The sequence below is a fragment of the Eubalaena glacialis genome, chromosome 1 (assembly GCF_028564815.1).
Source record: "Eubalaena glacialis isolate mEubGla1 chromosome 1, mEubGla1.1.hap2.+ XY, whole genome shotgun sequence".
In the NCBI taxonomy this organism is placed as follows: domain Eukaryota; kingdom Metazoa; phylum Chordata; class Mammalia; order Artiodactyla; family Balaenidae; genus Eubalaena; species Eubalaena glacialis.
Genome location: NC_083716.1, coordinates 221079911 through 221104544, shown reverse-complemented (window position 1 = coordinate 221104544; position 24634 = coordinate 221079911). Strand labels below are relative to the sequence as shown.

The following is a 24634-nucleotide window of genomic DNA, read 5'->3' as shown; positions in this document are numbered from 1 at the left end:
AATCAGCAACAGGTGAATGTGTAAATAAATTGGGATATATCCATGCAGTGGAATACTACTCAACAGTAAAAAGGAACTTGATATATGCTACAACACAGATGATAAAATAATTATGCCAAGTGAAAGAGGGCAGATAATAAGGAGTATATACTGTATGATTCCATTTATACAAAATTCTAGAAAATGCAAACTAGTCTCTAATGACAGAAAGCAAGTAAGTGGTTGCCCGGGGATGGGGAGAGGTGGGGGGAGGGAGAGATGACAAAGGGCACAAGGAAACTGGGCTGATGGATGTGTCTATTATTTTGAATATGGTGATGGCTTCAGGGTGTATATTAAAGTCAAAACTCATCAGACTGTACTCATCAGGTTTATGTGAAGTGTATTATACATTAATAGTACTTAAAGAAAGCTGTTAAGAATGAAAGCAGACCTCCGAAGCAGACTGTAGACAGGAAGCTCCTGTGTATCATGAAGGATGGGCTGGCTGAGAAGGGAGTGCAGAGGAGAAACGTCAGGGCCACTGGGCCTTATTCTTGGACAAGGACTTTGAGCCTGCAGGGACTTTAGAGAGGATGGTGCCCACTCCCTCATGTTATGGAAAAAGCCTGACAGCTTTGCCAAAGTCACCCAGCTCATCAGTGGGAGATGCAGGGTTAGAACCTCTTTCCTGACTGCCAGCCCGGCTCCTTCCATCCTCCACACCACGGTCTGTCCACTCAAGTGCTGTCCACCTTAGATGGCCAACTTCTAGAAGGCAGGACTGGTCAGACCAGAGGGCTGGGAAGGGCCGAGGGGACAGCCGATCAGGTGGGGTGGGTGGGTCTCAGTCAGAGGACCTGGGCTTCTCTCCTCTGGGAGCAGGGTGGGCAGTGGCACTCCTTCTTCTTAAAATCCACAGAGCAGGCATGGCAAACCAGGCCTCCGCAGAGCCTGGGGAGCAGAAGCGGAAGAGTGGGTATGTGTGGGTGCGTATGGGGGAGGGGGTCATGGGGTTTGAGCATCTTTGTGTCCACCTGTGTGTTTCCCATCTCCCAGCAGAATGGCCCTGGGTCTGTCTCAGGAGGCCTCCCCTTTCCTAAAAGGGGTCCCGATGCCCCACCCCTCCAGGGTCCTCTAACTCCAAATGGCAGGTTCTCCTGACAGCCCACTGTCCTCTCTCTTGCTGTTTGTCCTGCCACTGTGTTTCCAGGGCAAGGTGAGGGAAGCAGATTCCTCTGTACAGGAAATCTCTTCCCAGATGAGATTAGCTGATCAATTAATCAGTTTATTTGTGGAAGGGTTACCCAGTCCCATCTTCCAGATGCCATTCCTTGTCTGCCCCCTTTCCACTGTTCTTGTTCATGTCTCTGCAAAGTGTCGGGTAAAATGAGTAGCCAGCTTTAAGTGGCCTTTCATAAATGCCTATTTCCTGTGTCCCTCCCTTCCCTGGAGTGGGCAGGGGGCTGTGGGCTGGTGGAAACTGGGTTGTCCCAGAGGAAGGATTCTGTACCCCACCCATTACCTGCACAGGTACCGCCGAGACAGCCGACCAAAGATCTTGTTGCAGACAACACAGCATCCAGGGGCCAAGGAAGAGAGATGCTGGACCTTCTGCCACAGGTTATCCTTCTCTCTGATGGGTGGATGGAGGTGAACACACACACACACACACACACACACAGAAGACAGAAAGATGGAAATGCACAGATGGAGAGATGGAGAGGGACAGAAAGAGATACACAGAAACAAAGAAGAGAGAGAGAGGGAGTCACACAGAGATATACACATAAAGAGACCAAAAGAGACGAGAGACAGTGGAGCAGAAAGAGACACAGAAATGGAGAGGGAGACAAAGAGGGACAGAGAGACAGGCACTCAGAGAGAAAAAAAGGAAGTCAGGGAGTTGGAGAAGGAGACAGAGACACACAGAGAAGCAGACAGGGAGATCAATGTAGAGGGAGAGAGAAAGACACAGGGGAGAAGATGCAGAGACAGACAGGGACAGAGACACAGACAGAGAGGGAGACAAATATGGAGAAAGATGGAGAGACCAAGAAAGAGACATAGTGTTGGAGAAAGACATGTAACATATGTAGTTACATATGTTTATGCTCCTGCAAAACTATCCTCACTGTTTTTTTAAAGAATGTTTAGGAATATGGGTTGTTCAACATTTTTATCAAAATGACATACACACGTACGATTTAAAAATCGAACAGTACAGAAGGACTTATATCAAAAGGCAATAGATATACCTCCTTCCCGTACTCAGTGGCAAACCACTTCTTACATCCTTTAGCTTTTTCTCCTTGATATTACTTCCGTATTTAAGTAATATGCTCATATTCCTCCTCCTTGATTTATCAAGAAAGAACATCTTCCATAGAGCTCCTTGATATCACAAGGAGCACATCCTTAATTAACTTCCTAAGAAGGGCAGTGTGGAAGGTGAATTTTATGTGACCTGTCTATCTGAAAAAATGTCTTTCTTCTGTCACCTCCTCACTTGCTTCCTAGTTCGGCTGGATATAGAATTCTAGGGCAAAAGCCAGCTTCTCTCAGAACTTGAAAGCAGTACACCATTAAGTCTTAACATTTGAGGATATGGGTTATTTATTACCATCCTCACTAACTCCTCCTCCTTCCTCCCAGTGCAGTTATATCCCCATTTTTGGTTCCTCTATTGGTTACTGTTGGAATTTTACAGAATATACTCACACGTTTATTTCTCACTCATTCTATTGACTACAGATAGCATCATACGACTGCCATTCTGTAATAAGATGGTGCCATCATCCTTTCTCTTCAGCTCTCCTCCTTCTCAACCTCCTAACTTATCTATTCCTGCAACATCCAATGTGGTAGCCACTAGCCACATGTGGCTATTTAGATGTATATTTAACTTTTAATTTTATTTATTAATTTTTAAATTTAATGATTCTTTAAATTCTACAGTACTTTACAATTTTCAAAAGTTTCACACACATGAGTTCATGTAATCCCATAATAACCCCCTTTTAAAAAAATCCCCTACCCCTATATTGTCCCTTCCCCCTTTTCTTTCCCCACTGGTAACCACTAGTTTGTTCTCTATATCTGTTAGTCCGCTTCTTTTTGTTTTATTCACTAGTTTGTTTTATTTTTTAGATTCCACATATAAGTGATATCAGGTGCATATTTAACTTAATTAAAGTTAAATAAAGTTAAAACTTCAGTTCCTCAGTTGCACCAGCCACATTTGAGGTACTCAATCGCTACATGGGACTAGTATCTACCATATTGGACAGGGCAAAATCAGGACATTTCCATCTTCACAGAAATTCCTACTGGATTCTGTTCTATACTTAATATTGTTTAGGTGGTAACATTTAGGTTTGTTCTATAATTATGATTGTTTTCTGTGCTTTGCCTTTAGGTTGATTCCAATACTGAAAAAAATCAATGAATAGTATTTACATTATTAGACAATATATAAGCATATTGCATCAACTGAAGCTAAGATGTGTTCTATAACATTTCCCTTCTTGGAAATTTTTTGTTTTTCTAGGACTTTCTAATTGCCTTTCTCTGCTCTTTGCATGACTTGCCTTTAACATAGCCTAATCCCCCACGCCGCTAGTTCTTCATCATATCAGATATTCTTCTGATGCTCTTCTCCCCTGAGACCTCCCTCCTGGGCCCTCAATACTTCTGCTATAGCTTGAACTGACTGCTTCCTGGGCTTGCTGCCCCCTTGTCATCTTGGGAATTCCCTTTTCTTCTCTCATGGCCTAGAGCTACTAGTCCCTGAATTCTGCATCTTCTCCATTCTTGGTTTATTTCCTTGTTTTTTTGGAGCACATCCTTAATTAACTTCCTAAGAAAGGCTGTGTGGGAGGTGAATTTTATGTGACCTGTCTATCTGAAAAAATGTCTTTCTTCTGTCACCTCCCCACTTGCTTCAAAGTTTGGCTAGATATAGAATTCTAGGGCAAAAGCCAGTTTTTCTCAGAACTTGAAAGGATTACACCATTGAGTCTTAACATTTGTTGGGTTCTACTCCTTTTATAAGTGGACCTGTCTTTTAGGATATTCTCCTTATCTTTGTTTTACTGAAATTTCACAATGATGTATCTAGATGTAGTTTACCACCCACCCCTCTCCTTTATTGTGCTGGTCACTCAGTGAAATCTTTAAATCTGAAGATCTATGTCCATCAGAGCTGGGAAAGTGTCTCATATTTTTATCTGATAATCACCTCCTTTTTATTCTTTTCTTTTTTGGAATTCCTGTCAGTTGGAGAAGATATTAGAACTCCTAGATTGATTCTCTCTGTCTCTATTTCTCTCATGTCTTCATTTATCTGTGCTTTTATTCTACTTTCTGAGAGACTGCATCATCTTTATCTTCTAATCCTAGTGAATTAAAAATAATTTCAGTGATCATATTTTTAATTTCCAAGAATGTTTCTCATCTTTTGATGGTCGCTTTTCACAGCATCACGGAAGGTGGATCATTTTTGTTTGTTTGTCTATCTTTGTCACTCCCCTTTATTTTCTAGCCTCTCCTCAAATGTCTGGGGATCCTTGGTTCTCATTTCATGTTTAAGAAAGAGGCGATAAAAGCTGCTAGAGCTCCAGGGAGTAGAAGGGGATGATTGACTCGTAGTGTCCCTTTAGGAGAGATTGGGCAGGGAGCTACCTGCCACTCCAGACTCTCAAATGCCAGAAGACTGCTCTTTTATTTGGGGCATTCTTTAGAGAAAGACCTTTTAGTTATTTGCCTGGGTGATAGGCCCCTCACTGTTAGATGTTCTGCAGTGGGGGAGGCAGGCAGAAAGCACGGGTTGTACACTGCTCTTTCTAATGACTTTATCAGTTAATTTTCCTGATTTCTGCCCCTCATCTCACTTCTGCCATCTGTGTTCTTGGTGTCTCTGGGCCCTGAAGTTCTAACTTGGGCTAAATCCAGTATCCACTTTTCCATCTGTTTTCTGGCTTCTGGAAATTAGCTGAAATCTCTCATTTGTGGTTGGCTCCTCCACCTTTCTCTCTGTTTATGTTTTATTCTTTTACAGTCATTTTAGTGAGATCTCAGGATGGAGACTGGATAACGTGTGGTCAGTCTACCATCTTGACACAGAAGTCAACCTTCATGCTCCATCTTTTTTTTTTTGCTTAAGGCCATATCTTCCACAACGCTTCTGGGAGGAACATTGTGTTATGTGGTTTGGGGCCTTGTGATGAATTTCTTTAGCACTAGGAAAAACATTTGTCTCTCCGGATGAACTGGTATTGCTGCTTTGAATGGACAGTGAAACTTTCTGTGTTTCCCTTTTCCATCCTGCTATCAAGATGTTCAGAGCTAAGTTTTAACCCTAATACTTCAGGAGTATATATTTTTCATCTTTCATTAAATCTTCTGTTTTTCTTTAACTATATATATATATATATATATATATATGTGTGTGTGTGTGTGTGTGTACATATACATATGCATGCACATATACACAATATATATGTCTTATTGTTAGCTACCTTAAATTCTTTTGTGAGATATATAGCTAATTTTTTATTAGCTTCCTCCCGGTTGACAGCTCCTCAGAAGAGATTATTCCTTAAATTCTTTGTTCTTTCCAGGCTGATCTCTCCCTTTTCTCATCTTTAATCACTTGGATTTTGTGCAAGAGGATTGAGTCCTAGATGATCCCTCAGCAACCTTCCAATTCTAATGGAACCTGAGTCCAATGGTCTCCTATTTCCTGAAGGAGGTGAAAGTATAATGTATATCTGTGAATTATCTCCTCACTAGACTGAAGGGTAGAAAGCAGGTTTTACACATTTCATCCATCCTGCAGTGAGCTTAGTGGTCTGGGATTAATCCTGGTGAGCTCAGCCTCTGGAGCCCAGGACAGCTGACCCAAGATGGGCCACAGGCCCAATTGTCTGAGGAAGTCCAGTAGGCAGGCAGGTGTACGACATGCGATTACCTCTCGGTTAACCTATGGGCTCCTTTCCCTTCTCCTAACCTTGGTTGGTGTGTGTGTATGTGGGGGTTGGAGGGTAGCTTGCCTTAGAGGCAGAGGACTCTATGCAACTTATATGCTGTGTGTCCTTGGTGGCCAAGTCAGCCTCTCTGACCCTCGGTTTTCTCATCTATAACATGGGAATAGGGACTTCCCTGGTGGTCCAGTGGTTAAGAATCTACCTGCCAATGCAGGGAACACAGGTTCGAGCCCTGGTTCGGGAAGATCCCACACGCCGCGGAGCAAATAAGCCCGTGTGTCACAACTGTTGAAGCCTGCGTGCCACAACTACTGAAGCCCGAGCGCCTAGAGCCCGTGCTCCACAATAAGAGAAGCCACCGCATTGAGAAGTCTGTGCACCGCAGTGAAGAGTAGCCCCCGCTTGCCGCAAATAGAGGAAGCCCGCGCGGCAACGAAGACACAATGCAGCCAAAAATAAACAAACAAACAAATAAATAAATAAAAGAAACGAAACGACATTTAGGAAACTTAAATGCATATTCCTAAGTGAAAGAAGCCAATGTGATGCTGCGGAGCAACTAAGCCCGTGTGCCACAATTACTGAGCCTGTGCTCTGGAGCCCGCGAGCCACAACTATTGAGTCCACGTGCTGCAACTGTTGAAGCCCGTGTGCCTAGAGCCCGTGCTCTACAACAAGAGAAGCCCGCGCACTGCAACGAAGAGTAGCCCCTGCTCGTCACAAGTAGAGAAAGCCCGTGTGCAGCAACGAAGACCCAACGCAGCCAAAAATAAATAAATAAATTTATAAAAAAAAAAATAGGAATAACAGCAGGGGATGGCTGAAAGCAGAAAATGAGTTAGTACATACAAAAGGTCCAGAGCTGCTGTACCATGCCCCCTTGTGCACCCCCTCCCCAGTGTCCCACCCTTACTGAATCAGCTCCAGCACCCGCCTCTTCATGGCTCGGACCAGGTCCCGCTGCCTGCCAAGCTCCTCCTCATACACGGCGCCCTTCCTTTCGGCCTCCCGTTGCTTCTGCTCCAGCTCCGCCTGCAGCCGGGCCCTCTCCTCCTGACACCTGGGCGCGGAAGGAAGACTGAGTTGTGAAGGGAAAAGCGCAGCATCTGTGTCTGAGCTGGGCTGGGCCTCTGCCTGACAGGGAGCCCCACCAGGGAAGCTGGTGATGCCCCCTGCAGCTGAAGTGAGCACAACACACACACACCACACACCGTACATTCACAACCCAGCACACACACCACACACACCACACACCACACACCACATACAACATACACACACCGTACATTCACAACACAGCACACACACCACACACTACACACACCACACACTACACAGCACAAACAACATACCCACACCGTACATTCACAACACAGCACACACACACACCACACACACCACACACCGCATACCACACACATACCACACATCATAACACACATCACACACATGTACATAACACACACACACCCACCCACCCCCACACACACACCACAGTGAACCAGGCCCTGTGTGGCCTGACACCTATAGATTGACCCCTCATCAACCGTTCAGAGCAGTGAAAACAGGGCCTAGCCTTGCATGTTCCTTTAGAGGGAACAAGCCAACATTTTCATTTGTTTTCCTTCTTTTTCTTTCTTTTTTTTTTAAAACATTTCCATTTTAAAATGTAATTTTCTGGAAAGGCATGTTCACAATCCTGGCAGCTCTCTGGGGGGAAGTGGGTGTCTGGGAACCCAGGCCGGACGGGCTGTGCCTGCGGAAAACATTTCTGGTGTTTGGGGAGAGGGAGTAAGTGGTGTACGATTTGAAGTGACTTTTTGGCTTTAAAATATTTTGAAAAATTTCATTACATTGTCTCTTCAATTTAAAAAAGTAATCTTAAACATATGGCTTTCTTAAATTTCCGTTTCAGTTTGGGCTTGGAAACTCCTCAGCTCTATTCTTGCCTCTTCCTTTTGTCTTTAGTGGCTTCCTAGAAGGTTCCAAGAAATGTAATGGACTGGAAATAAAAAGGTCCCAATCCCAGGTCCCAGCCTCTTACTCCGTTGCTCAGATGCTCAGATGGGTGGGTGTTGCAACGGTGGTGCCCATCCTGTGACCTCTGGATGCTCTCTCTCTCTCTCCCTCTCGCGTGCGTGCGTGTGTGTACCTGTGCCCCCGGCTGAGTGTGTCTGAGGGGAGGAGGCTTGACAATGAATTGAGTTATAATTTTAAAAATTCTGCCATGTAGCATGCTGCAGGAAGGAAAGCTGAGCGGGCCATGAAATCAAAATGACACAGCTAGCCACCGAAATTCCAAAAAGGCCAGTTCCTACAGCCTTAGGGAGAAGTGACTTTTAACGAACATTCTAGTCTTCAGCCTCTTCATTTCTTAGTATTAGGATTTCATTTTCCTAAGCTAGTTTACTTGCCCAGGGATCCCAGGGTCTCTGGTGTGGCCAGGCCCTAATGTGACCACTGCGGTTAGTGTGTTTCTTTGTGATAAACCAGTAAGATAATTGTGTGACAGTGACAAAGGAGGGGCCAAGATGCAGAGTTGAGGGGATACTCAGGAGGTCTTCTTAGACAAGGCGACATTTAAGCAGATCTGAACGACGAGGAGGCAGCTGTGTAAAGCCAGCCAAGGGCACATGCAAAGTTCTGCAAGTTGGGAAGAACATGGCTTGTTTGAGGAAATGAAAGAAGGGCTAGTGACACTGTAGTTCCGTGAAGGGCAGGGCTGGGGAGGCAGGAGGCAAGGTGGGAGGTAGGCAGGGTCCCTCAGGGGCCCCAGAAGGAGTGGAGTTTGATCACAGTGCAAAGGAAGCCATTGAAGCATTTTAAGTATTTAAAGTATTTATGGGGGTGACAGACACTCCTAGGGCAGGAGAGGACATGGAAGGAATTAAAGTCTACTGAGTACCTACTAGGTGCCCGGCACTGAGCTTAGTGCTTTATAGCCTTGTTTCATTGAATTTTCACAAATTTATGGGACAGGTGATATGATCATCATTTCACAGGAAAGAAAACAGAGCTTCAGAGAGGGAGTAACATTTGCCCAGGGTCACACAGCTTGATAAGTGAGGGGAGCAAAAATCTGAATGCAGGCCTGTCCAGCTCTAATCGCTTCTTGCCTCTCCATGCAGGGCCCTGATCACCGGTGGTTTGTGGCACCAGGGCTGAGTGGGTAGCAGGTAGGAGAGAGAGATGGATCCTTATGGTCCTGTGGCATGCCTCCAAGGAGCTCAATGTTGCCACCCAAGGTGGGGGGAAGATTTGATGTTTGCCTAATTCCTCATCTGAGGACCTTCCACTTGTACCTGTCCTAATCCCTTTTGCTTTGAGGTCTAACCCAGAGGGCAGAGGAAACCCATTTGCTTGGAAAGATGGTCTCACAGATCATCTGAGCTGGAAGAGATCCAACCATCTCCTTTGGCAAACCAGGGACCTCAGGCCGAAGAGGGAAGGTCAGTGTCCTAGCGCCCCACAGCCAGACAGCCGGGGAGTGGGTATCAGAAGCCCAAGTGTATTTTTATAGCCCCCAGCTGGTCTGCTCTGGGGCCTGCTGTGTCTCACCTTTGTGTCTAGCCTGGGGCTCTGCACCCCTGCCCACCTTGAGTCTATTCTCCACACCACAGCCAGAGCAGTCCTTCAGAAACCCAAGTCAGACTAGGAGAGCCCTTTGCTCCTCCACCACGTGGGAGTCTCTGCTCCAGCCTCAGGCCTGCTTGTCCCCAAGCTCATGTCTCCTGGGCCTTTGCATCTGCCGGTCCCCCTGCCTGGATCACTCCTCTCGAGATACCTGCATGGTCCAGCTCTTCCTGTGGTTGGGATTTCTGCTCAAATGTCACCTCCTCAGACAGGGCTTCCCTGACTCCAATTCTAGATGATTCTCCTGTCTCTCTCTCTCTCTAGTCCCCACAGGGCCCATGACCACCTGACATCGTATTTCTATTTGTTGATCTATTGTCTGTCTCCCTATATCTCCCTAGGTCTGTGAGAGCAGACATTGCCTGTTCTGTTCCCTTCTGTCCCCCCACGTGGCCATAGCAGAGGCACAGTAAATATTGTTCATTAACTGCCTCGGCCCCCGTGGCCCTTCTCTTCGCTGGTGGTGAGATACCGTCACCAGCTCGAAGCCCATGGCCCCTTTCCCAGGGGTGAGGGGTTTGTCTAAGTTCCCTGGATCCCAGGAGGCAGCGGACACATTCTTGTCCAGGCCTCAGGGGCTTCTGTAACTTACCACCGCATTCCGATGACTCTCTGGTGGGTCCCCCCGGCCCAACCTCTCTTCCCAACTCCACACTCAGCCGCCCACCCAAGGATCCACTTAGAGTCTAACAGGGGTCTTGAACTTAGCAGGCTCCTAACCCAATGCCTGAGCCTTCCCTGCCAACCTGCTCTGCCACACAGTGACTCTACCTTTCCAGTCGGTCAGGCCGAAGACTCGGAGTCATTCTTGACTTCCGTCTTTCTCTCACACCCCACACCCATCCCTCGGGAAGCCTGACCTCACGTTGGATCCAGGATCCAGCGGCTCCTTCACGTCTCCATTGCCACCAGTGCATCCCAGCTCCCCTTTCTCATCGGTCTCCTCGCTTCCACCCCTGTTAGCCTACAGACCAGCTCCACGGAGCAGCGGGCGTGAGTCCTTGAAGCACATGTCAGCCCAGAATAGGCACATCCACACAGACAGAAGGCAGATTAGCAGTTGCCTAGGGCTGGAGGGTTGGGGAGAGATGGGCAGTGACTGCTAATGAGTATAGGGTTTCTCTTTGGGGTGATAAAAATATTCTAAAATTGATGGTGGTGATGGATGCACAACTTTGTGAATACACTAAAAACCACTGAATTGTTTTTTTAAAGCAGAGAAACATATTTTTAACATGCAGTCACATCATGTCCCTCCTCTGCTCAGGACTCTCAGTGGTTCAAAGTCAAGTCAAAGCCAAGGTCCTTTTGATGACCTGCTAGGGTCTCCTGTTACCCACCTGACCTTTTCCTACATCCTTCCCCTCCTTCACTCCACTGGGGCTACAGTGGCGTCCTTGATGCCATGCCCATTCCCACTGCAGAGCCTTTGCTCTCGCCCTTCCCTCTGCCTGGAACATTCCTCTACCACATATCCAAACGGCTCAGACCTCAGTTCCTTCAGGTCTTGACTCAAATGTCACCTTTCCAGGGAGGCCCCCTTGGCCATGCCACCTCATCTAAAATGTCACCCCTGACACTTCCCATTCCCCTTCGCTGCTTTATTTTTTCTTCTTAGAACTTATCACAATCTGCATCCTATGTATTTTACTTGCTTGTATTTATCAACTGCCTCCCCCACTGGCATGTAAGCTCCAAAAGGGCAGGCATTTTATCTGTTTTGTCCATGAGAGTATTTCAGCACAGAGAACAGGTCTGGCTCCGAGTGTTTGTGGAATGACCGAATGATGGACGGGATGACGGGGGCAGGACAGGGGTCTGTGAAACAAGGGCTCCCCCAGCCTCAGGGAGCAGCCTGGGGCTGGGCAGTCTCCCTGGAGCCTCCTGGCTTCTCCCTCCAGCCTGTCTTGATCCCCAGAGATGGCCTTGAGTGGGCAAGGCCCCTGCACTCACTTAGGGCCTGAATCATGGGATTCTTTGCTGACCAAACCACAGGACTCAGATGAGAGTCTGGTGGGAGGAGTCCCTGGGGGCCTTTTGGGGTTGGCTCCTGGGCCCCCGGGTCTCTCTCAGCCTATTAAGCAGGCAATAGACAGCTCTGTGATTCAGTCTGAATCACAGTTTTGCAGGCTCCCCTGGGGGTCAGGGCAGGTGTCAGTCAAGCGGGAGAGACCAGGCAGGTGGGCAGACTGAGGCACGTGGAGACCAAGGGAGAGACACACAGAGAGACTGAGTCAGACCAAGGAAGATCTTTGCATGGTGTCATAATTTCCTTAAAAATAAATTATGACAAAGAAACTGAGACACGGAGAGACTGAGGGGGAACGTAGAGACAAAACATGCACTTTGGACCCTTGAGGTGAATGTGATGGTGGGAGGATGAAGATGCCAGATGCTGAGAGAGGCTGAGGGGAGAGACAGGAGACTGACACACCGGCACTGGGGATACTGGCTGACGGGGCAGCTTGTAGGCCCACTGGTTCTGGAGTCAGTTGTAGGGTCTGGATCTCAGCTTCTCTACTAACTAGCTGATGTTGGGTGAGTTAGGTGGGTCTTTGAGCCTTAGCCGCCGCATCTATAAAATGGGGGTTCTTGGAGGACCGATCTCCTGAGATTGTTACCAGGAAGCACCTGGAACAGTGCCAGGGACATAGTAAGTGCTCAGTGATGATAGTTATGATTACTGTAACCAAGAGGGTGAAAGAGCAATAGGGAACAGGAAAATAAGAGGCAAAGAGGGAGACTGAGAGAGATAGTGGGGCAGGGGTGTGGTGGGAGAGGGAGGCTGTGTGGACGGAAAAGAGAGAGGGGAGCCCAGAAGAGGCAGCAGAAAGGCGCAAAGGTGAGTGTGGGAGGGAAGGGAGGGATGGGACGCATAGACCTCTCCTGGGGCTATTGAGGGAGGCCAGCGAGGGAGGGGGCTGGCAAAGGGGAGGGGAGGGGAGGGGGGCAGGAGCACCCTGAGAGTAGGAACAATTTCCTGTATGCACGGCATGCCAAAGTTGTGCCCGCACAGGGCCTGGTGCACGGGAGGTGCTCAGAAGATGCTTGCTGGCGTGACCGTGAACGTGAGCCTCCTGCCCCCCTGGCCTCCTGGCTCCCATGCCCTGTGGCACTGGTGGTTGCCTAGGTTACCTGCTGAGCTGTTCCTGCAGTGCCTTCAGCTCCCCTTCCTGCTCCTTCAGCAGCTGTTCCTGGTGCTGGGCCTGCTCCTTGGTTTTCTGGAGCCCATGTCTGAGACTCTGAGGGCAGGGAGAGGGTAAAAGGAGGGGAAATGGAAGCTGAAGGAGGAGGGCAGAGACCCCAGCCCGGGGCCTGACCTGACAAACACCCCCGTGAGACCCCAGGCCATGTGAAACAGCCCTTGGGTGGAGAGCAGTACTGGGGACAGCGCTGGGAGCTGTGGTGCTTGCCTCTGCCCCTGGGTGAGCCTGGAGCCACCATTTCCTCCTTCGCTAAAGGATGGAAGTTACAGACCTCAAGGATCTGGAAGACTCAGGCTAGGGAGGATGCTGAAGGAAGGCTTGAAAACAATTTGGGTGACCTTGAAGAGAAACATCTACAGGAGCAATTAGGTAGGGCCTGCAATAGCAGAACTTAGATATTGGGAAGAAACCTGCCAATAATGAGGGCTATGGAACTTGAGAACAAGCAACTGCCCCGAAGAACTGCTGGGAGGGGATTACAAACTCAGATGCCTACAGGGGCTGGGCAGGATGAACAAAGTGAGCCTGGTGTGAGGCAATAGGGAGAGGTGGGTATTGTGGTAAACTGAAGAATGCGTGTTCTTCATGTGATGAACTGGAGAACTTCCAAAAGGCATCCTCAGATCATAATGATCTTGTGTGGCCCAATGCAAATTGGTCTGTGGGCTGGAATGGCCCTGGGCCATCCTTGAAGACACCCACCTGTGGGCTAGGTTAGAGATAGGGAGCAGAGACAGGTACAGAGCTCAACTGCTCTCACCTTAACCACATCCTGCAAGGCCATCTCTGCTTGTTCCTCCCTCCTGGTTGCAGTGGTGACTCCTATTTGCTCTTGGGGCTTCTCCGTGGTGGAGCCTTCCTTTGTTTCCAGGCCCTGAAGGACCCAGAACTCCCTCGGGATGCTGGGCACTTTCCCGCCCTGACGGCTCCCTGACACTGCATCCCCTAACATCTCTTTGGAGCTGGAGGCCAGCAGCCTATGGATATGACTCCTCTCTGCTTCCCCTTCATAAGTCCCATCTATTGTTCTCTGGCCCTCTGCACTCAGCAAAACCCCCCTGCCCTCAGCCTCTGTTCCTATCACCTCCTTCAGAGTCTCTTTGGCCCCCTTCCCCTGTCCCTGGATGCTAGGTATTGAGTTCTCCAGGCAGATCCCCGTCGTTGGAGCTCCTTTCTCCTGGTTTTGCTGAAGCTCCTCCCCCTCTAGTTCCCACATGCTCTGGGGAGGCCCAAGCCTCCTGGGATCTTCTTTCTTCTTTTCCAAAAAGAGGGGCTGATGCTTGTGTTGCTGGGACCTGGGGAGTCCAGCCAACCTGTCTTCCCTGGGTGCATCTCGCAGAGAACTGGCTTGCCTGGTATGTGGCTCCTCTGGGTGGCCTCCTCTGGGGTCTCCATATGTGGGTGAGATCTGCAGAGAAGCCACAAACCCATCATCCCTCTCAGCACCAATTCACCAACCTGGTGCATGGGAGAGGCCACAGCCCTAATCCAGTGGGTTTGCTAAATATATGGATTCCTGGTCTTCCCACTGGAAATACTGATTCAGCAGATCTGGGGTAGGGCCCAGGAATCTGAATATTGAAAACACCCCAGGTGACCTAAGGCCCAGGCTTTGATCTGAGCAGTGCTTCTCAACGCCCTTTCCTTCCTCGCCTCTTGCTGGCATCCTTCTCCCTCCTTTACCTCCATCTTCTGCATCGATCTGATTTCCCCTTAGTTCTTCCCACCACTCTCCTCTGATCTTCCCCCCTGAACTTGACTTCTCTGTGTTTCCGTTTTCTGGTCTGTAAAATGGGAATAATAATACTTCCTTATAGGGTTGTGGTGAAAGCTTAAATAGACCGACAGCCCCTAAAAGTCACCTCTGTCAAGAAGCCTTCTCTGTTCTCCCACGTTCCTGGGCTTGTCTGGTCACTACACTTAACTTGTGTTGCAATGTGTTCCTTTGGGGTCGGTCTCCCCAGCAGACCTGGAACTCCTTTAGGTCAGAGACTGAGTCACAGTATCTGCACCTGGGGCCTGGAAGCTGGCGGGGGTGCCAAGCTAGCTTGTGGAAAGATGATAACCACAAGCTACCGCTTATTGGGCACGTAGCAGGAGCCTTGCTCTGTGCTGCACCTGGGCTGTCTCAGTGCATCCTCACGATCCCCCCGTGAGGCAGGACAAGTTACGTGCCCAAGGACTATGGTTAGTAAGGCATGGGGCTGGGATATCAACCAGGCAATCTGGCTCTTCAATCGCTCTCTGAATTGAACTGAGATGTTTGCAAATTGTCCAGCAGAGGTTGTTTCCCTGGGCTGTTTCCTGGAAGCTTCCGGTCACCCTCCCCAACCTTTCCTCCTCCCAGGGGCCCCAGTGGCGCCTGCAGGTGCTGCCAGTGGTTCCCTTCTCTCCTTGATATCCTCACCACCTTACGAATATGAGCCTTCGCTTCTGTGGCTCCCTAGCCCCAGGTCCACACGTTGGCCTCTCCCTCTCTGTCCAGCTGGGTCAGGGCTCAGTTACTTCTCAACCTGAGGGTCCCAACAGAGATAGAGAAGAGGCAACTAGAGTGAAGGTTGGGAAGAGGCACCTCCTTAGGGGAATCTTTGATCTTTCTGGGCCTTCTTCCCTGGGTCCAGTTGGAATTGGAGCAGCGGGACCTGAAAGTGAAAGAAGCGGGGGGACCCTGGACCTCTCTCCAGCAGTGATCTTGGTCCTCAGATGCAGGATACCCCATCTTTCCAACCACCCATTCATCCCACCACCCATCCCACTTTCCTGCCCTTCCACCCTCATGCATGCATCCTTCTCTCCATCCACCCATGCATCCCACCCTCCATCCGTCCTTCCATTCCATTCCAACATCCCAACATCCATTCATCCTTCTAACCGTCTACCCCAACCATCCAACAACTCTTTAATGAGTGTGTCTTCTGTGCAGCATCATGGGACATCCTAAGATGACACTGGGAAAACAGAAGGCTAGGGAGGTGGAGAATCGGGAGTCAGGGAGTAAGAAGGGAGGGAGGAAAAAATGGGGCTGGGGGTTGAGGGCTTGGGGTTAGTTTGGGTGGGTGGTAGTAATGGGAGAAGGCATTGAAAAGAAGCTTCCCTCCACGCTGTCCCCACTCACTCTGAGAACATGGGCCAGGCTCCATCCAAGTCTGGCCGTTGCAGGTCCAAGTCGAAGGTCACCTCGTTGAGAGCATAGAGGGAGTCCAGGATGTCTTCCTGGAGTTCAGGGCACACCAGAGGGCTCCGGGGGCCATACCACTCCCTGTTTTAACAGGGAGCAGCACCCTTGGCCTTTGGCTCTGGTGCTATTGCCACCCCCGACCTCAGAGAATCTACGTCCACTGCACACCAGAGTGGGATGGTTCCCCCGACAGGGTTATGGTCCTTGGGGACCAGGAGGCCAAGCATCATGATGCTACCAGGACTGGGGTTCTAACCTCCCCTTTGCCCTTTCTTCCTTGGCTTTCCCTTTATGACCCTTATTTTAGTCATCTTTCATATCAAACCATCCTTCTAGGGGTAAAGAGGAATCTTCCCGAAGGAGGGCCACGGGCTCGGATGGTATCAGTAGCCCCACCTGGTTAGCTCTGGGTTCAGGAGGCAGAGCTGCAGGGACTCGGCCAGCTGTCCGTGGGCGAGACAGAAGCGGATGAAGGCTCGGCCTTTTCCCAGTGGGGTCTTCAACTGCACAGCACACAGGGGACAAGTGGGGGCATGGTGGTATTAGGACAGAGGGAACACAGCCAGCACAGAGTGAGAAAAGCTAGAATGAGTGGTGCATGAGAAAGGGTGTCCTGGGACTTAAGGCTGTGGGAGGAAAGGGGGTGACCGGAGGGGTGTGAGGGCAGGGCTAACGACAGGTGAGGACCAGGTGAGGCGGGCTATGGTCAGTGGAGCTGGGATGGGTGAGAAAGGAGCCTCGGGTAGGCCGGTGTCCCCTCCGGCCACCGAGCCATCCTCGTCAAGGACCTGGGGGCTGGACCCCATCGCACCGAGGCCAGCCCCCCTGCCACCTGGCCCTGGATACCTTGTCCTGTGAGTGGACAAAGTGGACTGGCTCCGTGTCCCCCCGCTGCCGCCACAGGGCCGTGCAGAGGAAGTCCCAGTAATCCTTCCGAGGCCTCAGGAAGCTCTTCTGCTCTTTCTGGTCAAACTGGGAGCAAGATGAGGGAAAGGAAAGTGTGGAAATGTTCCCTCCCAGAACACTCTGTGTTCCAGCACGCTGAGCAGTATAGCGGAAAGGGCTCGTGCAGACAGGCCCACTTCAGGTCCTGGTCTGCCCCTACTGGCTGTGTGACCAGGAGCAAGCTGCTTGACCTCTTTGAGCTTTCAGTGTTCTCATTCATTCATTCATTCCAGAAATACTTATTGAGCACTTACTATGTGCTGGGCCCTGTTTTAAGCCCTGGGGATACAGCAATGAACAATCGGAATAAGCAAAACATATAGTATGTTAGATTGCGCTGACTGATAAGGAGAAAAATAAAGCGGGGAAAGGGAGTGGAAAGTGCATGGTGTGTGCATTCATGTGTGAGATGTGTGTGGCATGTGTGAGTGTGTGGTGTGTATGTGTGGTGTGTGTGTTAAAAATGTAGATTAGGGTGGCTAGAGAAAGCCTCACTGAGGAGGCTCTATTCAAGTCCAGATCTGAAGGAAACGAGAAAGGGTTCCATCCAAATTTCTGGGTGAAGAGCATTCCAGGCAGAGGGAATAGCAAGTGCAAAGGCCCTGAGGTAGGTGCTTTTCTGCTGTGCTTTAGGAAGATCAAGGAGGCTGGTGTGACTGGAGTGCAGCACATGAGGGGCAGACTGGCAGGAGACCACACAGGCACACAACATACACCACACACACACAAATCTCACACACATGCACACTCACACCACACATGTACATGCACATCGTCAGAGAAGTAGGAAGGGTATGTGTGTGTGTGGGGGGGGGATGGGCTGGTCATCAAGCACCTCAGGGAGTTAGAAGGAAAATTAAACAAGATGGGCACGTAAAGGGTTTAGCTGGGCACATAATAAGTGCTCAATAAAAGCTAGTGATAGTGATGATTGGGGCTTTAACCAGAAGCGAGGAAGGCCAGCCCGAGGACATCTGTGCCTCTGAAACTTTTGTCTTTAGAGCAGGGTGACTGCCCCCAGCCCCACCCAACCCTGCCCCAGCCTTGTCCCACTTCACTTCCCAGGCTACAGTGACAGCCTCCAAGAGTGAGGTTAGATGTCAGGAAGGGTTTGCCGATTGACAGAGATGAGGTAGTGCGTGGTAACGAAGAGAGGCAGTGGCTCTTCCCTCAGGATCTGGGAAAGCCCATTCGGTTATTGGTTATTGGGACCTGGAGAGATGGGAGAGAGCGGGGGAGGGGAGGGCCCTACCTGCAGCAGTTGCTCCAGGCAGCCACAGAGTCTGTGCAGTTCAGCACTGGCGTCTGTCACTGGCTGCCGCCCACCCCCATAGCCCTGGAGGATGGCAGAGATGACAGCTGTGGGGAGGATGGTGGACATCAGACCTCAGATGGTGAGGGCTCTGAAGGAAAGGCTCTCAAGACCCCTCACCTCTCCCCCAATTCGGTCCCAGAAACTCTCTCAGGACACACTCACCCTTCAGGTCACTGGTCAGCTTGAAGACAGCCCCTTCTTCTGCCATGAGTATTTGGAAATGACGTGATTCCTTGTGGGTCTAGAGGCCAAGAAGGAGCCTCTGGCTTCAGCTGCCCAGCTCTCTCCTTACACAAAGGAAGAATCAGAGCCAAGAGAAACAATGTAACATCTCTAGGGTCACATAGCGAGTTCACTGGTAGGAGAAGACCCAGCTCTTTCTTGAAAGGCAGGGCAGGAGAATGATGGTGTGGTCCCCACCTATGGAGCCGTTCCTGGGTGCCAGGCCCTGTGTCCTGTGCCTGACATCCTTGTCTTATTCAGTCCCCATAATAACCCTGGGAGGTTATTAACTCCATTTTATACCAAGAGAGGGGGGCTTAGAGAGGGTAAGTGTTTTTTCCAATGTCACGAAGTTCTAAGTGGTGAAGCTAGAATTGGAACTCAGGTCCCTGTGCCTGCAGGCCTCATGCTCTCAACCCTGACTGGCTGTGAGCAGCCCTGCTAGTGCTCATGTGTGCAAGCCATGTGGATGCTGGGCTGAGGGGCTGTCACCCCCTCCCCCCCCAGGGGGCCTTGCCAGAGCAGTCATCATCCCTGGGACACACATTCATCCTTTCCTGGGCCCCAGCTGCATGGAAAATGTGTGTTCTCTGAGGAAAAGGAGGCAGAAGTAAGGCGAGGCCCCAGAGTTGGGCCTGGGCCAGAATGCTGGGGGTGTGTAGGGAGCAGGGTTTTAACCCCACTGCTCTCTCCCCAGTGACTCTCAGCCTGTTCACCCCACAGTGGGTCCCGGGGCTCAGAGAGGAATACTGTGGCCCCTGAGGGCCCGTGGGCTTGTTCTGAGAGCCAGAAGTAAAGACAGGCATGGAGTGGGAGACCCAGGTGTCCTGCCTCCCATGCTGTGGTGGCTGGAATTTGGGAGTGAGTGGGAGTGAAGGAGCGCTGGGACACAGAGGAGGGGAAGGGAGAAGGAAACGAAGGTAAACAAGGGAGGGTGGGTGGGGAATGGCATTCAGGGAGCACAGTGCTGGGAGTCAAGAGACCTGGTTCTCCATCCTGGCCCTGCTGCTGGCTCATTGTGTGACCTGGGGCACATCCTTTGCTTTTCTTGGGCCTGGATTTCCCCATCTGTAAACCAAGGGGTTGGACTGAGGGTCTCTGCCGCTCCTTTTAGCTCAGATGATCTATGAAATCCACAGACACCTAGATGGACCTCCTCCCCTTCCTCATCTCTATCCAGGATTCCTCTGCCCTTGCTCCTGGCCACCCCCAGACCCAGGGGTCTCCTTGCTACTCACCTGGGAAGGCCTGGCTGGTTGGGGCATGGAAAGCAGAGCACTGCAGCCTGAGCCTGTCATTTGTGACTGAGGGCTCTGTACAGCCTTTTGCAGACTTTGCTGCCTGGGAAGTGACTCATGCCCAGCCCAGCACCCTGGAGGAGGGGGAAATCTTGCTCAGAGCAGGAGAAGCGGAAGACTGTGGGGCAGAAGTGGTAGAGGCAGGATGGAGGGCACCAGGGCACAATGGTGAGATGGGAGATGGTTCCTCTTAGGCAGACCTGGGGTAGGTTCGCTTGTTGGCCAAACACAGACTGGGACCCAGACTCACCAATGAGATAGTGGCAATTGTTGCTCTGCGAGTTCTCTCCCCTTCTCATCACGGTCACTTGCTCTTGTCTTTCTTCCTTATCGCCACCAGGTGGCACAAAGAGGCTATGAGGCTGTCCTACCTTTACTGTCACTTGGTTGGAGTGTGGTGCAGGTGTGGAGGGGAGGACAAGGGTCCCACCTCACGTCTCCCTCCTCCTCCCCATCTCTTCTGAGGGGTCCCGGTGAGTGCTGGTCACCAGTGCCATCCCCCCAGTTCTGGGACTCACCAATGAAAGGTTGAAAGTGAAAGCACTGGTGAGATGCTCTGTCCAGGAAGTGGCCCGGTGGGTTGCCCAGGCGGACTGTGGCCCTCCCACCCTGGCTGTGCTTTGTCTCCTTGAGGCTGGGGTCTTTCCACTGTTGGTTCCCAGGGGCTAGTATTGGGGGCAGAGAACAGAGGAGCAGGCATCTGCGAGGACTACCCGTTTCACAACCCCCCAGGAACCGCATGTAAACACTGGAGCACGCGGTACCCATGCCTGGCTCTGTCCTACCACGGGAACTGCCTGCCCGTCTGTCTCTCCTTCTCTGGGACTTGGTCTCCCGCGTGCAGAGGCTGCGTCCCCCCTCTCTGTCCCCCGTGTCCCCGTCTCTCCCTCATTATCTCTCCTTATCTGCTTCCTGCCTCTCCCGTCGCGTCCGCTGGCGCGCGCTCTCTCTCTCTGCCGGTCCGCCGCCCCGGTCCCGAGACCCCGCGCCGCCCCTCCCCGCGCCACCGCGCCCTCGGGTCTCCCTCCTCACTGGCTGCGTCCGGGCGTCCGCGCCCGTGTCACCGCCCCTTGCCGGGCTCCGTGCTCCCCCGCTTCCTGGAGCTGCGGGCCAAGGAGGCTCCGGGAGGGGACGGGCTGGGGGTGTCGCCGTCCCCCTCCCGACGTCGCAGGCTCCCTGGGCCGAGCGGACGCCAGGGCGAGGGGCTAGCTGGCGCCCCGGCCGGATGGGCTGCACCGTGAGTTTGGTGTGCTGCGAGGCGCTGGAGCCCGGGCCTCCCTGCAGCCCCCAGGCCCCGGGGAGCCCCCCGGCCCCCGCGCCGCCCAAGTGCCGGGAGCCCCGGGGCTCGGGCCGCGCCGAGAGCAGGCGGCTACTGCTTCAGGTAGGGCGCCGCGCTGGGTGGGTGGCGGGCAGAGCCCGGCTCACCTGAGAGGTAAAGAGCCCCGCCGGGAAAGCGCCGGACAGCGGTCGAGGGGCTCAGGAGCCAAGACCAGGTGAAGGGGCAGCGAGTTAGGCCGAGGTCTCACCTGGCTGTCTTGTGCCCTTGGGAGAAGGGTGATGTAGGACCTGACTCTTAAAAGGACAAATAGTTCAGGTGAGATTTTAGGAGCCACCCAAAGAGGGGCAGGGCTGGGCTTGCTGGGAAAGGCACTGAAAGAGTGAATTTCCCCCGACCTGGTCCAGGAGTTGACTGTGTGTCCCACAGGTAGCTGGGGCTATTGCTTCTGACCAGGGCTCTGTAGCCAGGAGGGAGGAGACCTTCTGAGTCAAGGAGGGCCCCATTAGAGCCAGGACTGACCTGAAGATGGTGGGGGAGCTGGACCCTCACCCCTGCATTCTCTGTTCTGGGTAAGTCTTGGAGCCTTGCGACTAGGAAGCTGACGCAAAGGGGTGGGAATAGGCCGGTGCAAGGAGGCAGGTGCTTGTTCTGGATGAGGCATCTGTCTGTGAACCAGCAGACCAAGTTTAGGTGTGGGCATTGGATTTCTCCAAGGAGGAGGAGTGGGGGAGATATTTGGGGTTACCAGGGACTAGACAACCCTGCTCTAGGCTCCCTGCATAATCCCAACCTACCTTTCTGGGCTGTGAAGGCTGCAGCCTCCTAAGATTTGTTTGCTGTGTGGAGTTTGGATTATGCTGGAGTCTTACCTCCCTCCCCCTGGGGCTCACAGAGTTTGGGCAACTCAAAATGTATGGTGTGGCCACAGCCCCTCCCCCTTATCCTCCTTCCCTGCGGCAGCCAGTGAAACCAAGTGTGTGCACGTGTGTGCGTGCGCGTGCACGCGCGTGTGTGTGTGTGCACGTGCGCACCAAAGTGACCCCTCCACCTCACTTGACTGGATGTCCCTCCAGGTCATAGATTTGGCATATTCGTGGTTGTACTCCACAGTGCCAGGCATAGGGCTACACTTATAAAGCGAACTCTGTCCTTCCCAAGCTCTAGCTCCGGTCCTCACCACGATGACCGACCGCGGTGAGGGACAGGCTTGGTGGGGTGTAGTTGTTGACTGAGTCCTCACAGTGGCTGGTGGCCCAGGGATGATCCTGTTGGAGGCTTGAGCTTAGCTTTGGGCCCTGGGGAAAGGGTGAGGCCTTGGATGTGTCAGCTGGGCATCCCAGACTACCGCCTCTTGGTCCCGGCAAAGGGACAGAGAGTGAAGGTGACATGGCAGAACTCTCGGACTTTAGGGCCATCCCCAGGGGTCATCAGGACTCCCCGCCTGCCTCAGAGCCTCATGAACCCTCCTCTGACCTTGAAAGGTTTCAGGGGGAAGTGAGTTCACAGTCTCCCTCCCTTATCTGTTCCTATCTCAGACCCTTCCTGACTTTACTCTCTGTTGGGGGATCTCTGAACTCCCCATCTCCCTACCTTCTCCGCGCCGCATGCGGTCAGCAGTGGGGTGGGTGCCAGGGGGGCCAGCTGAGGGTGGGCAGGGACAGGGACAGGCAGGCAGGGCTGAGATGGAGGAAAGAGCCAGGGGCACTGGAGGTGGGCGATCAAGGAGAGGGGAGAAGGTGGGGGCGGGCCCGGTGCCTGCGTGGGCTTGTGACAGCCACAGGGACGGGCGTGGGGACGAGTGTCTGTCTGCATTCGGATGAGCTGGTCTCCGAGCAGCCTCTTGAGAGACCCTGGCGCTCACCCATGACTCAGCCCGTCTTTAGCTGCAGGATGAAACTCTGTCTCAGTCCCAGCTCGTGCCCACCTCTCCTCTGGCTCCGGCTCCAGCAGGGGACGCTGTTGCTGGTGCCCTCTCCCCTCGCCAGGGCCCTGGTTCACACCGCACCTCTCAGGAGACTTCAGCCACCCTGAAAAGGGCAGCCAGGCTGCCTGTCACCTCACCACAGGAGGTGTTTCACCATGTTCTTGTGCTGGATAAACATCTCTCGGGCTCTCAGCCTCCCTCAGGAGTCAGGGCTTAGAAGCTACGCAAGCATCTGGGCTCCCAGCCAGGGCACACTCCTACTGACAGTGCCGCCACCGAAACGCCACCATTCCTGCCACAGACCCCTCCACCCCCCATTCTGTAGGCCAGACTTGTCTCCTTGGGCCACAGGCTTTGCTCACGTCACCTGTCTCCACCCGCAGCCTCGCCCCTCCTCTCTCCCCTCTGGCAAGCCCCCTTCCTACCAGGCCATCCTGTCCTCTTGCCCCTGCACGCTGTCCCCACTCATCCCCCTAAGCAGCCTGTCCTCTTCGCAGACCACAGTGCCCTCCTCGCTCTGGTGGCCTCTTTGTCCCCCCAGACCTCGTTGCCCACACCTCTCTCCTCCCGTGGCTGGAATTTGTGGCCTGCTCGTCCTCTTGGCTTTGAGGAAGATTGCCCGCCTCGGCTCCCATGCCTCTGAGCCTCAGTTCTGGATTATTGGAGCCTGGAGGTAGAGGCCTTGCACACTTCAGGTGGCCTCTTCAGGGTCCCATGACTGCCCTACACCCCGAGCCCTCCCTTGGTCCCACATAGCAGCCTGCCAGCCTCAGGAGAAGGGAAGGTGGGGCTTGGCATCCCTCCTGAGCATTCCCGCCAAACCTTCTCTGACCTGGGCGCCAAGGGGCCTGGAGGGCATCTCCAGGCGCCAGCCTCGCCTCCTTGCTCTCTGCTGCATCCCAAGACAGGTGGGTGCTTGTCGGAAGGTGGTGGGTGCAGAGGTGAGGAGACTCTGGGCTCCCTCTGCCTCCTCTCTCTGAAAGCCAACTCCTGGGGTCAGTTCATCCGGCTTCTGCTCAATAGCCCAGAGCCCTACTGAGTTTAGGAGATCCCCAGGGGTAGTGGTCCTGCAGCCTCCCCTGCATTCCTGTCATGGGGTCCTACATCTATAATGGAAGTTCTGGGGTCTAAGCTAACTCCCTCTACTCTGGGTTGAATTACTTCCTCTTTCTCTCTCTCTAGTTATATATAGTCATAGACCCCAGAGCTGAAGGATCTTGGTGAGTGGTTCTGAACCTTGAAAGGTCACAGATTCCTTTGAGAATCTGATGAAAGCTATGGATTCTCCTGCTAGGGAAATGTGCATGGGCTTGTGCACACACAGATATACACACAGACACACGTGCACACACACAATATCATACACTCAGCCACTGCAGAAACACACACACACAATATCGTAACCCCCCTCAAGCCCACCCAGCGTCCTGATCCTTAAAACCCTGCCTTTCACAAATGAGCACACTGAGGCCCAGAGAGGGGAAATGACTAAGGCCCAGGGCCACACGAGTGGGTAGCAGAGCCAGGGCCATAACCCAAGTGTCCTGACCCTGCACAAGTGGGAGTTTTGCTCCCAGATTGCCTGCAAGATAGGCAGGCCTGGCCATTCATTCATTCAGCAAACTTTTTTTTTTCTTTTAGTTTTAGGGTATTCATTACCTCAGTGTG

At 52.0% G+C, this 24634-nt stretch overlaps 1 protein-coding gene across 3 annotated transcripts; it reads right to left on the bottom strand.

The window, feature by feature from the left end:
- Positions 1–230: 230 nt before the first annotated feature.
- Positions 231–20086, bottom strand: RUFY4 (RUN and FYVE domain containing 4). 3 transcript variants are annotated; one of them, XM_061204900.1, is made up of 13 exons: positions 20014–20066; positions 19704–19837; positions 18406–18530; positions 18181–18287; positions 16830–16955; positions 16380–16486; positions 15921–16064; positions 15378–15447; positions 13566–14213; positions 12735–12841; positions 6880–7026; positions 1505–1615; positions 231–933 (listed from the first exon to the last, which is right to left on the bottom strand). In XM_061204900.1, exons 3-13 carry the CDS (start codon positions 18449–18451, stop codon positions 831–833), a joined length of 1716 nt encoding a protein of 571 aa, XP_061060883.1. In that variant the 5' UTR covers positions 18452–18530; positions 19704–19837; positions 20014–20066; the 3' UTR covers positions 231–830. The 3 variants fall into 3 exon arrangements, with proteins under 3 accessions (XP_061060883.1, XP_061060875.1, XP_061060892.1); XM_061204892.1 differs by lacking the exon at positions 19704–19837 and having other exon boundaries at positions 20014–20086; XM_061204909.1 differs by lacking the exons at positions 18181–18287; positions 18406–18530; positions 19704–19837 and having other exon boundaries at positions 20014–20054.
- Between the last annotated feature and the right edge of the window lie 4548 nt (positions 20087–24634).